Source organism: Vipera ursinii, assembly GCF_947247035.1.
Source record: "Vipera ursinii genome assembly, chromosome: 1".
Taxonomy (NCBI): domain Eukaryota; kingdom Metazoa; phylum Chordata; class Lepidosauria; order Squamata; family Viperidae; genus Vipera; species Vipera ursinii.
Window position 1 is genome coordinate 321,342,358 of NC_139512.1, and position 18,354 is coordinate 321,360,711.

General features: G+C 37.7%; 1 protein-coding gene across 5 annotated transcripts in view; it reads left to right on the forward strand.

The window, feature by feature from the left end:
* The window catches only part of MSH6 (mutS homolog 6), a 40,049-nt gene that overhangs the window by 1,458 nt on the left and 20,237 nt on the right, over positions 1 to 18,354 (forward strand). For 4 of the 5 annotated variants that reach the window (XR_014490951.1, XR_014490952.1, XR_014490953.1 and 1 more), the window contains exons 2-3: positions 10,703 to 10,905; positions 17,974 to 18,152. Coding sequence is in view for 2 of the 5 variants with exons in the window: in XM_083350429.1 (XP_083206555.1) it covers positions 10,703 to 10,905; positions 17,974 to 18,152 (382 nt within the window). In the remaining 3 variants the exon portion in view is untranslated. Of the gene's footprint in view, positions 1 to 10,702; positions 10,906 to 16,627; positions 16,896 to 17,973; positions 18,153 to 18,354 lie in introns of those variants that run through there. The other variant, XM_083350430.1, reaches the window with a different exon arrangement.

Sequence of the window (18,354 nt, forward strand, 5' to 3'; positions counted from 1 at the left end):
GGAATGGGAAGTTTAGAATTCATTGAATGTTATTTGAAAGCTATTTGCTATAAAATGAAAAAAATGGTTCTCTTTTTTTCGAATATATATATATATATATATATATATATATATATATATATATATATATATATATATGTATGTAAATTTTTTGGCTTTTCGTGAATGCTCCAACACTGGAAGTTAGCAAGCCAAAAAATTTACACGAATATGAGCTGCCACTGCAGTGGCTACTGCCTGTAAATGGCCTTGGGCTAGGGCCAGGCTGAAACAGGAAATAAGATTTGTCCCGTGTTTGGGACTTAAGCAAGTGCATTCTAAATACTTAACAAACATTTAACATATACAGATGTGTGTGTGTATGTGTGTGTGTGTGTGTGTGTGTGTGTGTGTGTGTGTGTGTGTGTATATATATATATATATATATATATATATATATATATATATATATATATATATATATATATACATATACATACATATATATACATACATACATACATACACACACACACACACACACACATATATATATATATGAGCAGAATTATATCCGTTTGTACTTTATAGTTTGTGTCCCAGCAAAAATTTCTTTGTATTCAAAGGCAAGATGCTGTTTTTTAGTTATTTGGTTGATTACCTAAGTTTCAGAACAATAATTCAAGATGTTCAAAGATGTGACCTGTTGTAAATAAATGATTCCAGAAACCTGGGCCTTGAGTTTCCTATTTATCTAAAGACTAGAGAAACTAGATATGGAGGATAGTAATCTTTTTCTTTCTCAATCCTTCCTTGCTCTTTACATGGAAATATCATCTCTAGAAATTCACTCTATAGTCACCAACAAGTATTGGCAGTTCTATTTCTGGACAGCTTCAGTGCTTGTTTGATAGTTTGTTATACTTTACTACTTTAATCAGTCAAGGGGTATCTGCCTCTTTTTCTTAAATATATAAGTGACTTGGTTGAAGAGGCAAAACAGATAGATCTCTTCTAGGTGGCTAAAAAATCAGCTTTTTAAAAATAGACTTCCTGTAATGCATATTTTAAAAATATAAATAATTTTACATATTTTACTCTCTTGTAAAATAATTTTGTTGCCAGAAATATGACTCTATGATTGGATATTAAGATAATTTGAATAAATTCTAAAAATTATGCATCTGGAGGGGTTTATAGAGTAACGTGGACTCTGTAAGAGAAACCAGTTAATTCTGAATCAACTGCTTATGATGATCAGAAATAGAATCTCATACTTTGGGTTTGCTGTGCAAGAAGATAATAGACCTGGGAGGGTGGGATGTAGTAGGGGAAAAGAGAAAGAAAGAAACATCAAAGAGGATAGATAGAGCAAGGAAAAAGCAAGGGAAATACACTGCAGCTACCCCAAGCTTCCCCCTTCCCCCCAGAAGAATGGCAGAACCCGAAAAAGAACAAGAAGCCCTATTCCCATAGAAAGACAGGGTTCTGACAGCAAGCTTGTCCTCTGCAACTGTGATTTGAAGCATTTGAAGTAATCAGTGGCACACAAAAATTGATTCCTTTATTTCTGCCACAGGAATGAATAAAGAATGGACAATGAAATAAAATTCAATATAAATCACACTAAATTTTCTTTTAGGTAAGCAGTATGCTTTACCTATCCATTCCCACTAGGACCAAGCTATTATATAGGTAGTCCGTTGACTTCGTTCATTTAGTGATCATTCAAAGTTACAGTAATACTGAAAAAAGTGACTTAGGACAATTTTTCACACTTATGACCATTTCAGCACCCCCATGGTCACATGATCAAAATTCAGATGCTTAGCAGCTGAGTCACATTTTGAATAAGAAAATTAGGGAATACCATAGTCTCTGCCGAATGAATACGCATGCAAGGTATTGGATGAAGTAGGGTTGAGATCCCGAAGGTCCTTGGTTCCTTCCTGGCTATAACACTTTTTCTAAGGAGCACTGCAGTGCATGTCAAGGAGTTGGAGGTCCTTTACTCTTTTATTTACTTTGCACTTTGCTGACCTTATTTCCATAATTGCTTGTTTATTTTACTATTCTGCCTCCTTTGGTACTTTTTTCTGTGTTTTAGCTAGTCAGATGGTGTCTCACCTCCCCCTCCCCCCCCCCCCCCCGTTTTTTAAAATAGTTTCTAAAATGTTGATGGTCATTATAGTTTTCAGAAGGAACTTTGAAAATAGGAGGTTTTTTATGAAATCAGCTTGTATATAATAAAACAGGAGTTGGCCTCATTGATAAGTGTCTGAAGTTTCATCTGGTTGCATACTGAAACTGCATACTGATGGTACTGCTCCAAACTGTTAAAAGAAATATAAACTGTGAAATATAAGCTGTTTTAGTACATTACATCATAAAATCATGCTCTGTTCAAATCCACAGAAGAATGCTCAAGTATTTTTTTAGTACACATGAATTTATTAAAAGCTCTCCAGTTGTGTAGGAATTCTTTTTTTGTCTCAATCAGCAACTTCATTGGATGCTTCAAGATTTATTTATTGGTAACTGAGAGACATCAGATGCACTTTCAGCTTCATTCTTTTTGTGCAAGAATTTTTCTGCACAAAAACACCCTGGGCTTTTGTATCTCATTACTATCTGTAGTGCAACTAAGGCCATTTGATACATCATAGGCTTTATTGTATTTATTTTTCTTCAACCTTTCAAGTTAAACAGATTCTGTGAAAAATTATAAATTAATATTTATAAAATAAATCCACAAATTAAATTTCAGAGAGACCTTATTTACTAAAAGCATTTTCTGAAAGTTTACCTGGTTTGGTCTGTTTATTAATAATCACTGAAAATAAAAATGCACACAAATATCTCTCACAATTAATATGAAGCTCTGGAATCCTTGGTATTTTCTGAGCTTGGTTGTTTGCAGACATTTCATTACCCAAATAATTAGGAGAGCGAGTATGGGGTTTGCTCCCTGTTTATATAAAGTAACTTGTTTGGCCAGTATCAGTGGGGATTGTGATTTTTTCCTTGGTACTTCCTTGTTTAAGGTATTGTTTTCCACTTGATTGTTGGGCATCAATCGCTGCTCATCTAGGTTTAGGCTGTGGAAAGAATATATTCTGATGTTTTTGTTTCCTCCTTAGCATTTTTATTGTCTGTTTTGAATGGTTACCAGTGTGAGAGCAGACAACTTCACCATTGGGTAATTGAATATTTTAGTTACAAGGTTGCCATCTGAGAAAGCAAGAGAAGAGGAAAATAGAGAGCAAAATGGATTCTGTATTTCTAGAATTATAGGATTAATGGCTTGTATGAATATTTAGGTACTATGAAAGATATACTATGTTGACATCAGTTATATGTTTTTGGAGAAAAGGGTAGTTTGAATTTTGCTTTTGCTTTTGTAGCATATAATTTAGATCAGGCATGTCAAACTGCCGGCCTGTGGCCTGGATGCGTCACACTGAAACTGCGCCCACCCCATTGCTGGCAATGGGGAAAAAGTCCCGATATGTCGTGCAACGTCACGTGATGTCGCAAGTTTGACATGCCTGATTTAGATAGATTTATACAAGATAAATAAATGTATCTGTTGCCACATTTACTACTACTACTACTACTATTACTACTACTGATTGGACCTGCTGATTGGACCTCCATTGCATTTAAACTGCCCAGAGCTTGCTGGGAAGTGCTACAAACAGTGAGTTAAAAAGAAGGAGGTGGGAGGAGAAAAATATATAACTAAAAATCAAAAACAGCAGTGGTGCATTCAGGGCAAGTGTGTTTGAGATTCCTTATATCTCAGAATGTCTGGCTTAGTTCAGTGCAACACTTGTTTTGCAGCTGTCTTTCACAGTACACTTTTCAAACTTGGAAACTGTCCTATCTAAACAAATCACTAGCCTACAAGGACAGATTATTTATCTAGGGTCTGTAATCTGTGCTCTTCTGGCAGAAATTAGGTGTCCAGTTCAGCCCTTCTACTCTATTGAGCCTCCACACTATCAGCCCCCTCTACCACAAATATCCTGCAAGAGAAGGGCAGTATGGACAACCGTGGGAACTGGCAGGGTGAGAGCTGGGAACCATAAACACAAAGTTTTCACTGTGTACCTGCACCATAGATACAGTGCCCTTGCTGACCTTAATAGGGACATTAAAGAGATAGGTAAAAGTACTTGTGATGATAACTCAAATAAGCAAGTGATCGTGGTCTAGGGTGAAGAACTTGTTATTGACAGGGAGAAGTGCAAATCAGGTATTACACATCAGTCATGCAAGAACAGAAAGGCATCCAAAAAGAGAAGTCACCTTCTGGTTGGTGATTCAATTATAAGGGATGTAAATTTAGGAAAGGACATAGAGGTTTCGAAAGAGGTCAGGTGTCTTCCAGGTGCTACTGCCAGTAGGGACAAGAAGTATATTTTCAAAATAGTCAGCAGTGCCACCAAGGACTGTGATGTAGATGCTATTGTACATCTTGGCACTAACGATCTTTCCCAAAAAGATGTACTGTCTGTGCAGAATGATTTCCAGAGCTTGGGGCAGGAACTTAGCAGGATTGGCTGTAGGCTTACTTTTTCAGAGGTTTTACCAGTGTATAAGGAGCAAAATGGAAAAGGCCAGTGTGTAGCACAATTCAATATGTGGCTAAAGGAGTGGTGTAAAGAGGAAGGCTTTGATTATATTAGTCACGATGTCTGTAGCTGGTCCAATGAAAAAATGTACAAAAGAGATGGTTTGCATTCATCAAAGAAGGGGACTGAGTTACTTGGCAATAAACTCACAGATTTTCTGGAGCAATATTTACACTAAATGGGGACAGTGAGTTAATTGATACAGAACATCCCTGTCCCCTGCAATCAAAAAATTACAGGGTTAGCAGTGCATGTAACATAGATGTGTGTGTGGACAAGAATATCAACCTTGCTATCAAGCATAATCAAACTTTTAATACCAAGTGCCACACAAAGTGCATTAACCAAACAGGTGGTAAGAAAATAGGGGAACCTAGGCACCACACAGGTTATGTAGAAAGTAAACACAGGATCAGTCATAAAGGACTCAAATGTCTATACACCAATGCACAGAGTATAAACAGTAAACAGGGCAAACTAGAAATTCAGGTAAATGAGGGCAGATATGATATTGTTGCCATTACGGAAACATGGGATGAAACCCACAAATGGAACACACAGCTAGAGGGATTTAAATTATTTAAAAGAAACAGACCAAATAAGAGAGGAGGTGGAGTTGCTCTCTATATAAGAAATAACTACATCTCTACAGAAATAGAGCACAACAATGATGAAAACTGTCCTGAATGCATTTGGGTCAATATAAAAGGGGGGGAAATGACATTTCCATATGTGTATACTATAGGCCACCCAACCAAATAGAGGAAATGATGAACTTTTTGCTAGTCAGCTAACTAAGGTATGTAGGAAGCACATCACAATAGTAATGGGGGGACTTTAATTACCCTGACATCAACTGGGAGACAAACTCTGCACCAAGTGAAAGATCAAACAGATTCCTGACAAACCTAGTAGACAACTTTGTGTCTTCCAAAAAGTAGAGAAGGGAACTAGGGGATTAGCCATATTGGATTTAATTCTCACAAACAGAGATGAAAGGATAGAAGGTGTTGAAGCCACAGGAACCTTGGGGGGAAGTGATCATGCAATATTGGAATTCAACATGGAAGCACAAGCAATAGAACACAGTCAAACTAGAGTTGGACTTTAAGAGAGCTAATTTCAATAAACATAGAGAGGACTTGGGAAGGATTACATGGATGAGAATCCTCAAGGGGAAAACAACTCAAGAAGCTTGGGAAATTTTGAAAAGTGAGATAATAAAAGCCCAGTCTAGCACAGTACCAACAAAGAAGAAAAATAAGAGCTCTCAAAAGAAACCAGCATGGCTGCATAAAGAACTCTGATAAATTGAAAAACAAAAAGGAAAAGTATAAAAAGTGGAAAGAGGGGCACATAACTAAAACAGAATATCAGCAAATAGTCTGAGCATGCAAAGATGAAGTGAGGAAAGCTAAGGCTCAAAATGAACTAAGACTTGAATAGCAAAGTCAAGAATAACCAAAATAGCTGCTTTCAACATACAAAAAACAAGAAAAAAGTGAAGGAAATGATTGGTCCATTAGTGGGGGAAAATGGCAAGAAGGTGACAAGCAACAGCGAGAAAGCAAAACTATTTAACTCATTTTTTTGCATCTGTCTTATCACAAATGGAAAAAAAACAGTCCAACCTATCAAAAACAGTACCATAAAAATAGATTAGAAAGACAAGTTAAGATAGGCAAGAAAATGGTAAGTGAGCACTTATCCAACCTAGACGTGTCCAAATCACCAGGACCAGATGGATTACACCCCAAGGTTCTCAAGGAACTGGCAGACGTAATCTCAGAACCACTGAACTATATTTTTGAAAGATCCTGGAGCACTGGGGAACTACCAGAGGACTGGAAAAGAGCTGATGTAGTTCCCATTTTCAAAAAAGGGAGAAAATAGATCCAGGAAACTACAGACCTATCAGCCTGACCTCAATACTTAGGAAGATTCTGGAAAAGATAATCAAACAACAAATCAGTGAACACCTAGAGGCAAACAAAGTCATTACTAAAAGCCCACATGGGTTTGTCAAAAACAGATCATGCCAGACAAATTTTATTGCATTCTTTGGCCAAGTGACAAAATTAGTAGACCAGAGGAATGCTGTGGATATAATTTACTTGAACTTCAGTAAGGTATTTGATAAAGTAGATCACAACCTACTACTTGATAAGATAGAAAAATGTGGGTTAGACAGCATCACCCCCAGATGGATTCGTACTGGCTGACCGGCCGTACTTAGCATGTAGTCTTCAATGGAACTGCATCTACATGGAGGGAAGTGTGTAGTGGGGTGCCCCAGGGCTCTGTTCTAGGCCCAGTGCTCTTCAACTTCTTCATCAACGATTTGGACGAAGGGATTGATGGGGAACTCAACAAATTTGCAGACAACACCTAGCTGGCAGGAATAGCCAACACTCCAGAAGATAGGCTTAAGATACAGGAGGATCTGAACAAACTGGAACACTGGGCGCTATCTAACAAAGTGAAGTTCAGTGGTAAAAAAAGTAAAGTTCTACATTTAGGCAAGAAAAACCAAATGTACAGGTATAGTATAGGTGGTACCTTGCTCAATAGTAGTAACTGAGAGGGATCTCGGAGTCTTAGTGGACAATCACTTAGATATGAGCCAGCAGTGTGCTGCAGCTGCCAAAAAAGCCAACACAGTGTAGGCTGCATTAACAGAGGGATAGAATCGAGATCACTTGAAGTATTAATACCACTTTACAGTGCCTTGGTAAGGCCACACTTGGAATACCGAATCCAGTTTTGGTCATGATGTAAAAAAGATGTTGAGACTCTAGAAAGAATGCAGAGAAGAGGAACAAAGATTAGAGGTCTGGAGGCTAAAACATATGAGGAACGGTTGCTGGAATTGGGTATGTCTAGTTTAATGAGAAGAATGAAGCGGGACATCATAACAGCGTTCCAATATCTCGAGCTGCCACAAGGAAAAAAAGGGAGTCAGGCTATTCTCCAAAGCACCTGAAAGCAGGACAAGAAGCAACGGATGGAAACTAATCAAGGAGAGAAGCAACCTAGAACTAAGGAGAAACTTCCTGACAGTTAGAACAATTAATCAGTGGAACAACCTGCCTCCAGAAGTGGTGAATGCTCCAACAGTGGAAGTTTTAAAGAAGAGACTGGAAAGCCATTTGTCTGAAATGGTATAGGACAGGGATAGGCAACCTCGGCTCTTTAATGGAGTTGAAGTCCATGGGTCATAAAAGAGCCGAGGTTGCCTACCCCTGGTATAGGCTTTCCTGCCCGAGCAGGGAGTTGGACTAGATCAGGGGTAGGCAACCTTGGCTCTTTTATGACTCATGGACTTCAAGTCCCAGAATTCTGGGAGTTGAAGTCCACGAGTCATAAAAGAGCCAAGGTTGCCTACCCCTGGACTAGATGATCTCCAAGGTCCCTTCCAACTACTACTTGTTACTACATCATCATAATTATTATTACTATGGTTCATTGCACAATCAGCTAAATGTTCAGATTGGATTTGGCATTTTTATGGTTGGTTGTACAGGCAGCCAGGTATTTAGACTGGATTTGGCATTTTCATCCACCTATCCAAGTGAACTTGGGATAAGCAGGTATTGTTTGATGGTGTTAAAGGTATCATTGCAGGATGTAAAGCTTTGCTGTCTTCTCAATTCTTGCTTTATATGCATGATATACTAGCTTCAGTACATCTTCACTGTCCTTCAGATATTCTTCCAACTCCCTTTTCAATCTGTACAAACTCCTCCAACCACAGTTTCTACCTGATTCTTGAGTATACCCCAAAAGGCAAAGTGAAACATGTTAGCATAATAAAGTTGTTTTTATTGAATATAAAAATTTCACTTTTGACATATTAGATATTCCTATTGATGACCAAGTGCCAACACTGAGTTCGTTTATCTGGGACAATAGGCCAGTTATTCAGAGTCGAGGAAAGTGTAATTCAAACACTTTATTTCTGTGCAGAAGCAAAGGGGCATTTCTGCTGACATTTCAGCAAAAAAAGGAGGGCTCTGAATGAGACTTACATTAGGCTTTTATACTGTTTTCACAAGGAAGCCTAAGGTTACAATTTCATTCATTGATTATTTGCCATTTCCTAGGTTTACTTAAAAGGGACACAGTGGCTCAGTGGGTTAGGACGCTGAGCTTGTCGATCAGAAGGTTGGCAGTTTGGCGAGTCGAATCCTGAGTGCCGCATAATAGAGTGAGCGCCTGTTACTCGTTCCAGCTTCTGCCAACCTAGCAGTTCGAAAGCACGTAAAAATGCAAGTAGAAAAATAGGGACCACTACAGTGGGAAGGTAACAGCGTTCCGTGCGCCTTTGGCGTCTAGTCATGCCGGCCACATGACCACAGAGACGTCCTCGGACAAGCGCTGGCTCTTCGGCTTTGAAACGGAGATGAGCACCAGCCCCTAGAGTTGGAAACGACTATTACGCATGTGCGGGGGAACCTTTACCTTTACCTAGGTTTATGTACTGCATGTACAATTGCATGTAGCATGTTCCATCCCATAATCTTAGCATGATCTCTATATTGCTCTAATTATTTAGGGGTAGTGTTTTAGTATGTTAATAATAAACTTTGTTCACCTTTGGACCCTTTCCCCACAGCTTTTGTGTGGTTACATTATTGGCTTCTGCTGGCAAGCTTCAGTTTATCTAACACTAATTCACTGTGGAGTTACACTTGTGTTGTAGCTCTGACTGGAGCTCTTTTATAAGCTGAAATTAAAGTACCAGGCCTTCAGTATTATATTTCAGTAAGGCTTGATAAATTCATTTTGATCTGTTGATAAAGTCTGTGCTGTATGATAAAACTGTTAGATTGATTCATAATTGCCTAAATGATCACACCCAGAGAATACTCATAAATGCCTTTATTATGGAGTACCACAGAGCAAAATGCTATTCAACATTTTTATTAATGAAGTGGATAATGAGACTGAGAGGATACCGTAATTACCAAACTTACAGATAATACAGTACAAACTAGGAGAAGTGGCAAACGCTTTAGAAGAGAAAGGAAATTCTAAAAGATCTAGGCAGACTTGAGTAGTTAACTGAAATAAAATTTAAAGGAAACAATGTAGTCTTTGACAACTGGTTAGGAAAAATGAAATGAATATAAGAGGCAGGAGCTGGGTGTTCTACTAGATAAAAAGTTGTGCTAGCAGCGTGATGCAGCTCCTTAAAAGGTGAATGTTGTTTTCGGATATATTAGCATGACCTTGCACTAAATGCAAAAACCTACATTGGGAGAAAAATAAGGATAGAAAGAAGCAAAAACCAGATATGAAAAATAATTAAAAGGAATATTTACTCCTAGGTTATGAATGCTGAGGGTTTAACAGAATTGTTTCATTTGGAGTCATAATCTTGGAATATTTCAGGCTATCTGGAAGATTATTATACTTTAGTTTATTATACTATCGTTCTAGTTTAATGATTTTAAGGAAACATAGTCACATTTATCAAAAATAAAAGGTAAAAGTAAAGGTTCCCCCGCACATGCGTGCTAGTCATTTCCAACTCTAGAGGCCGGTGCTCATCTCCATTTCAAAGCCGAAGAGCCAGCACTTGTCTGAGGACGTCTCCGTGGTCATGTGGCCGGCATGACTAGACGCCAAAGGTGCACGGAACGCTGTTACCTTCCCACCGTAGTGGTCCCTATTTTTCTACTTGCATTTTTACGTGCTTTCGAACTGCTAGGTTGGCAGAACCTGGGACGAGTAACAGGCGCTCACTCTGTTACGCTGCACTCTTCTGATCGACAAGCTCAGCGTCCTAGCCCATTGAGCCACCATGTCAAAAATAGGACCTGTAAATTCCAATCCCTGTTCCTTAACTAACAAAGTCATTTAATGTTTTTATTTAAAGATATTGCATAGATACAATTCTGAAAGATGTTTTGGAATGTGCAAAGACACATTGTTCTACAAATCTTTAAAGGAGCCACGTAATTTCCCAGAATCATGTAGCATTGGCAGAGAGCAGCTGCGCAATCCTAGAAAAAAACATTCAAATGCTTTAAAGAGTTACAAGCCAGTGTTAAATTTACACTTATTTTTCTTCTTTTTTGCAGTGACTTCAGTGAGTTTTCACCGGGTGATTTAGTATGGGCCAAACTTGAAGGCTACCCATGGTGGCCTTGCCTTGTGTATGCACACCCAACCGAAGGATCCCTTTTTAGGGGGAGAGGAAGAGCATCGCGTATCCATGTACAGTTTTTTGAGGATGACCCTTCAAGGGGCTGGGTTAGCATTAGATATATAAGACCATATAAAGGTAAGAGATGCAGTAACAGAATATTACAGCTGAAGTTAGATATCTTTACACTTAATGCTGTTGTTGCTTCATTTTGATGGCTGACATACAAAGAAAAAAATTGGTTCTTTAATTGAAAAAAAGGTATGAGAGATTTCCTGGGAAGTTATTGGCTTTTCACCAATAACCGTGGTGAAAAGAGGAATTGCTGAATGAGTTGACTGCCTGAACACACTGGATTAAGGTGAGGAATTGGGATCACCCACAGTGCTTCATAAAGATGTTTCCAGTGACACACCACAAATGAGCAGCCTTTTAGAGCTTTGGAAGCTGGAAGAATCAGCTTTGCCCAAGCCACATATGAAGCCTTCCAAAGTGAGGCTGGGTTTCAGAAAACAAGTTTTATTACACTGAGTGATTTTCTTTCAATCCTCAATGAAAGAAGTTTCATGTAATTTTAGGAACTTTTTTTCCTTTTGAAAAAAGTAGCAACAGGGTTATTAGAAATTGATTTTAGAAAGTTTTTAAATAGATTAAGACGGGTGTCAAACTCAATTTCATTGAGGGCCGCATCAGCATTGTGGTTGCCCTCGGGGCCGGGTGGGTATGGCCTGGGTGGGCGTGGCCTACTGGATGGACGTGGCTAGAGTGCATATGGCCTACTGGGTGGGCATGGCCAGCTCTACATCGTTCGCATCAAGGGTGCATATGGGGGCCTGGGCAGGAGTGGGACAGATCTGAGGGTCTCTGGCAGAAGGAGGGCCTCAGGGCCAAGGCAGTGGGGGCCGTTCCCTCACTGTTTCCAGGATGGCTTCGCGGGCCACATGAAACCACTTCGCGGGCCGGATCTGGCCTCCGGGCCTTGTGTTTGACATGTCTGGATTAAGAGGTCAGATTGACTTGAAATAAGATTGTGAAATAATTATAAGAATAATTCTTGTGGCTTGTTTAAAATCCTGTTAAAATATATGAAGACTCTGGGTTTATGTATGAGAAAAAAAATTCTGGGAAAATGGATTAGAGCAAATTATAGGAGGAAACCTTGAAGGCTGATTATCACAGCAAACCAGAAAGAACTAAAGATTATAATTAAAGAAGAAGACCCACTAATTCAGGATAGAGAAAAGTAATTTAACTTTGGAAGAATTCAAGGATATTTAAAAAGGTAAAAAATGAAATGATCAAAAATGTTACAAATAATTAAATATTTGGAACACAAAACTTTCTCTTTAGATTGTCTGATACAATAAGAGCTTAAAAAGAGGTAGAAGAAGATACAAACAAAAATCTCATTACTTTGGATATGGATTTAAAATACAAGAGTGATACTGATAAAGATGTTTTACACAGGACCTCCGGTTTTTTGCATCTGCAGCGCATGGCCATGTGAGAGCAGTCCTCCGCTCCCCATGAGTAGTTTGTTCCTGCTTGTGGGACCCTAGATGTGTCCGAAGTTGCCACAGAGAGGTGACTGAAGGAGGGGTGCTCCGTTGATCACAAAGCGATGGCAATTGCTTCATTTGATCCAGGGAAAGCCCTCCAAACCCGACAGGAGAAAGGCTAGTGTGAGATCAGCGTCTAACCCAAGCTGCTTGCACCCGAAGTCCCAGAGCACGAACCTAAACATCGGTGAACAGCGTGCTTGGAATTGGTGAAAGTACTGATCTTCTTTCTTCTATCTACTATTTAAATCTTTGAAAAGATCCCCAAAGCAAGAAAACCTTCAGAAGTGAAGGGAGGGGACTATATCCCCATTCCCCTACAGACTTAAGCGGCAAATTAACATAAAAGGTGGAAATAGCTATACTAAAATTTGATTTAAAATATTTCAGTCTGGACAAATCTAGGAACTAAAAAACTCAAGATTATACCCTAAAAATTTCTGATGGAATTATAAAAATATATAACAAAAATAACTTTTTGATTGAAAGAAAAACTGAAAAAAGAAATAACTGCTGACATCTAGTGGTGAATCAGAGAATAGAATACTAACAATAAGGATTCAGAAATTGGCAGAGTGCCCAGAAACAAACAAAACATTCCTTTGAATTGCAAATAATGTTGAAAACAGCTGGGAACAAAGGAAGAGCCAGCTATAAGATTAAAAAGTGTTTGAAAGAAAAACAAAACACCTGGACTATTGCTTAAACCTAAGAACTGTTTATGGGGGAAAAGACTTGGCTTTTTGGCTAATCTTTTAGAGGAGAATTTGCAGGATTTAAACTGGCTTAATATACTGAACCTGTAATTTTGACTGATAAATTGACTTTTTAATTAAAACATTGATGAAAGATTATTTGAAGGGGAAACAACATGGATATCACATATGTATCAAAGAATGACAAGATGCAACATTCAATATTTTCTCCTGAAGGACTTAGGCTGGAAAATCAAGGGCCTCCAGAAGCAATACTTCAAGGCAAGATAAATACTTTCCCAGAGGAAATATATGTAATGTTAGGACAAATACAAATGACAATAGGTTCAAACCATGATGAAATTTGAAACAACTTTGAGGATTTAAATAAGCATATCTCCAATCTAAATCTACAATTAAAAAAAAACCAGGAAATAACAACAAAGGAACAAACAAATCAGACAGCAAGTTTATAAACTAGAAAAGTATGATCAAATTGATGAAATAACAAAGGGAAAAGAATTACAATTTGACACGAACAGAAAAAAAATCTATAAGGTTCTTATACAACAAGAAAAATGGAATTATTAGGAGAACTATTAAAGTTTGGGTGACAGAAAGAATTTATCTTACTTACTTCATCTTTTGTATTCCCAACATTTGTAAAAATACAGGAACTGTTGGGTAAGTGGATTACATCAACTTGGAAAATTACTTGGCAAAAGAAGAAAATCAGAGACAGATACAACAGATTTCACTCGCCCTATCAGATGAACTATTACGTGAATAATCATTTGTTTGAATATGGCTAAAAGAACAGAATTTTGAACACAAAGGGCCTTATAACAAGAAGGATAATAGATTTAAGTAATATAGTATGCTTTATAATATAGTTAAAAGGGACATAAATACTGTGTTTCCCCGAAACTAAGATCTTGCTTGATTTTTTACATGTGCACCCAATATAAGCCCTACCCCAAATATAAGCCCCAGTTTTGGGGGCAAAGCACACACGTAAAAATCAGGTAGGGTGGGGAGGTGGAGCTGCCCCAAATGCCCTGCACCTGCTTACCTTAGGACTGCTGTAGCCAGGTCTGCCATGACCCGGCACCTGTCATGTTGCTACCCAAGTTCTGTGGCCGCATGCCATATGGCACATTGCACCGCTGCCGCCAGTTGCAACAGGAGGCCGCGTGACTCATTGCGCTGATAACGGCTCTACCGCTGTTCGTGACAGAAGGTGCCAGGTTCGTCACACCGATTGCACCACTGCTGCTGTACATGGTCTCCTGCCGTTAGCGGTGGCATTGGTGCGATGAGCCACACAGCATCCTGCAAGCAGCAGATGCACAATTGGTGCAACAAGCCTTACAGCCTCCTGCCGTGAACAGTGGCAGCGGTGTGATTGGCCCAAGCCAAGTGGCCTGCAAGTGGCATTGCAGCGCAACAGGTGTCGCAGCATGGGAGGCCTGGCTGCGGCGGTCCTAAGATAAAACATTCCTCGAAAATAAGACCTGGTGCCTCTTTTGGAGGCAAAAAAATAAATAAAAAACTGGATCTTATTTTTAGGAAAACACAGTAATAAACCTGAAGAATAATATGAATATGTGGATTTTAACTTAGAAAAGTGTCTTGGGCAATTTTATTACTTTGGATTTGTAAAGGAGATGTATCATACTTATGAAGAAATTCCTGATAAAGGAAAAGGAGAAAAGGAAAAGAAATTTTATTTGGGGACATTATCTAAAAGGAATAAATATCAACACTTTAAAAGTAAAACAAAAGATTTACAAAGTTAGCTTATTTGACCAAGTTATGGGAAGAAGATTTTTTGTTGTTGTATTTTTACAGAAAGTGATAAGCTATGGTAATAAAATTGAAAGAAATATTAAATTTGCAAAATATGTTTCTGAGGGGAGATGAAGAGAAAATGATTTCAGAGAGAGAGGGTGGGGGTGGTGGGCATACTTAACACTCCATCCTCCTACTTTTCCCACAACAACCCCATGAGATGGGTTGGGTTGAGAAAGCGTGACTAGCTCACAGTCACCCAACTAATGATTAGCTTTGAAAGATGAGGCTATAAAGATTTGTTTATGGATATGAGATAAAGAGTTTTTTTGTATTAAATGATACCGTACTGGATAAAGTAAATGAAAGGAATATGAAATTATATTTAAGATAAAGTATATAGTTATTTCTGCTAGCTCTTAATGGCTTTTTGCTGATTAAGATTGAGGCTTTATTATTTGCTAATAGAAAAAAGATGAGATGAAGAGATTTTAGGTTGAAACGTTAGAGAAAATGTGATAAGTTATTGTACTTGTTTTGGTGAAGGGAGAAGTCATTTGTATATATTTTTTCCTTTTAATTTTTTTCTGTCTTTTTCTCTGTACTTTTTTCTTTTTTGTGTTTTTCTTATTTGTGTTAGTTTTTATACTTGTATTTTTAAACTTCAATAGAAATTATTTTTTTTAAAAAAAAGTATGACAGAAAATATTGAACTGTTTTTGCTTTTCCATTAAAGTAGTAAAACAACTGTTATTTGAACAAGATTTCATACAACTACCATCTGGTTTTCCTACACTGACTTCTGCACAGCTGTTTACAACTAGTACAGAAAAATAACATAGTTTAAAACAATCTTCCTAAATGTAGTATAGCATGGCACTTGAAGCAGTCAACACCTGATAACAATAGGACAGAGCTTAAAATTTCTGGAACAATTCAACTATTTTAGTAGCATCATGGATACAGATGGGGAAAGAGAAGCAGATGTGAAATGCCAAATAGGCAAAGGAACTGCTGTCTTTCAGCAAATGTGCTCAGTATGAACCACGTCCACCATAAACACCAAGTTCAGATTATTTAATGCCATTGATATACCAACTGCCATTTATACCAGTGAGACCTGGAAATCTATAACAGGAATTATTCATAAGTTCAGTGTCTTCCAAAACATTGCCTCAGAAGATTTCTTTATATCTGATATCGGGACCAAATGAGGAAATTCTAAAAAAAATCTTCCCCTGAGACAATGACAGAGCAAAGAATGCGCTTTGCTGGACACGTGTTCCATGTAAGTGAACAATTTCTAGCAAAGACCCCAATCAATTAGATACTACCAGATGGTTGGAGAAAAAGAAGAAGGCTAAAGGAAAAGCTAGCAGCAAACATTTCTGGAAGATCTGAAAAACATCAATCTTAAATGAAATGATGCGGAGACTAGCTGCGGATTGAAACTGGAGTATCCTTGTAGCCCAATGTGCTTAGCACAGGTCATGAATAATAATGAATAAACATATTCTCCATATGTTGGGATTGTAACGTTCATAATTCTGAGCTAGCATGATTACATCATGTGGCATCATCTAGCCATAATGTCTATTCAAAAATAACTAAGCTGGTTTGTATCTGGATAGCACTGGAGGAATTTATAGGATTGGAAATTTTCATCAAAATGATAAAAGTAATACTGTACCATTATGACAAAAGCTCCACCCCTTTTGTACATTTGTAGAGTATCACAGTGCATGTATAAGAAGGAAGGCCTTATGGCATAACACTGTTTTTGTCATCTGATCCCCCTTGCAGATTTCTGTGGTTGATACTTTAAAAGAAGACAATCAAGAATGTGGGCTAGGCAGGGGGATGGAGGTATCATTATCTAAGAACCATGTGCCAAGATTGACTGCAGGGATTCCTTCCTTTTTATGGCCATCTGGTGGACACCAAATTGTGGAAGACTGGTTTGGAAGCATTCAAATGTGGTCAGAAGAAAGAGTATAAATTGCACAAACTAATTCTCATGTGATAGATTGAAACAAAAAGCTGGTTTGTGTGGGAACATGCAGAGAATTGTCTTTTTATGAAGGTAAAGAAATAGCTGATTTGAGTGGATTTAATAGGTGTGAAAGAATGGGTCTTCAAGAATTATTTCAAGCCGTTTCTAGGGAACAAATGGGAAAATCATAACCATAACCATCTGTCCCCTCTAAAAAAGGGAGAAAGAAGAATAGAGAATATTCCTATTTTATTACAGAATTTGGGATCTAGATGAAGTGTCAGGTAGGATCAGTCCTAAATAGCCTTCAGAAGAGAAGACTTGTCCAGACTTAACTAAACTAGCAAAATGCAATCCAGACAAATTTGCTTTGCTTTGTTTTGCTTTCTCCTACTCTCTCATCTTCAAGCAGAGAAAATGATGGTATATCTCAAAATGTGTACTCTCAGTAAACAATTTGTGTTCTGCATAATCAGCTGGTAGAGCAGATTTCTGATTGATTCACAAGATTACTCTTCCCTTTCAACTTATGGATTCTACTTGCATTATGTTTGCATCTTCTGGAATGTAAAGAACAGAGTGCATTTACATAGTTCACTTACTGTATAAATTTGATAAAGCCCTCTGAATTTTTAAAGCTACACTTGTGTTTAATAACAATAATATAAAATAAAAAATAATATAAAATAAAAATAATAGTAAACGTTGGAAGGGATCTTAGGCAGGAAACCCTATACCATTTCAGACAAATGGCTGTCCAGTCTCTTCTTAAAAACTTCCAGTGTTGGAGCATTCACAGCTTCTGGAGGCAGGTTATTCCACTGGTTAATTGTTCTAACTGTCAGGAAATTTCTCCTTAGTTTCAGGTTGTTTCTCTCATTGGTTAGTTTCCATCTGTTGCTTCTTGTCCTGCCTTCAGGTGCTTTGGAGAATAGTAGTTTTAACATGTGCTATATAGAAAGCAGGGGCCTTGTTAGAGAGTGTTAAATGATTGAATTAGGGACTCAAACCAGAGTTTCTCCTGGTTATGGCATTTCAGTAATTTCAAAAAGAGATCACAAATAGTTTAGATTCAGTGGTATTAAATATATGGAAATTTAAAACATAGGATGGACTTAGAAACAAAGGAATCTGAATAACCACTCCTTTTATTCTCTTTATTTTAAAGGTTCTACAGGCAGAGACACCCAGAGGGGAGGTATGTTTTACAGTTCAAGACCTGAAATTAAAAGAGCAATGGAACTGGCAGATATTGCTTTGAAAAAGGATAAAAGTGAACGACTAGGTCTAGCTGTATGTGACAAACCTTCAGAAAGTGAAGGAGAAGAAGATGAAGAAGAAACGGAGGTAATTTTTGTTTAAATTGTTTTTTTCAAAAGTGCTAGGAGAAATGTTTTTTTTTATTTCTTAGGAGACATTTTTATATGAATGCATCTTTTGCCTTTTTTAAAAAAAAGTTTCACAAACTCTTCTATCAATAGAACTCTTGAGTTCCTTTCCAAACAAAAGATAAAACATACCTAATCAAATCAGTTAAAAGAATCAAATT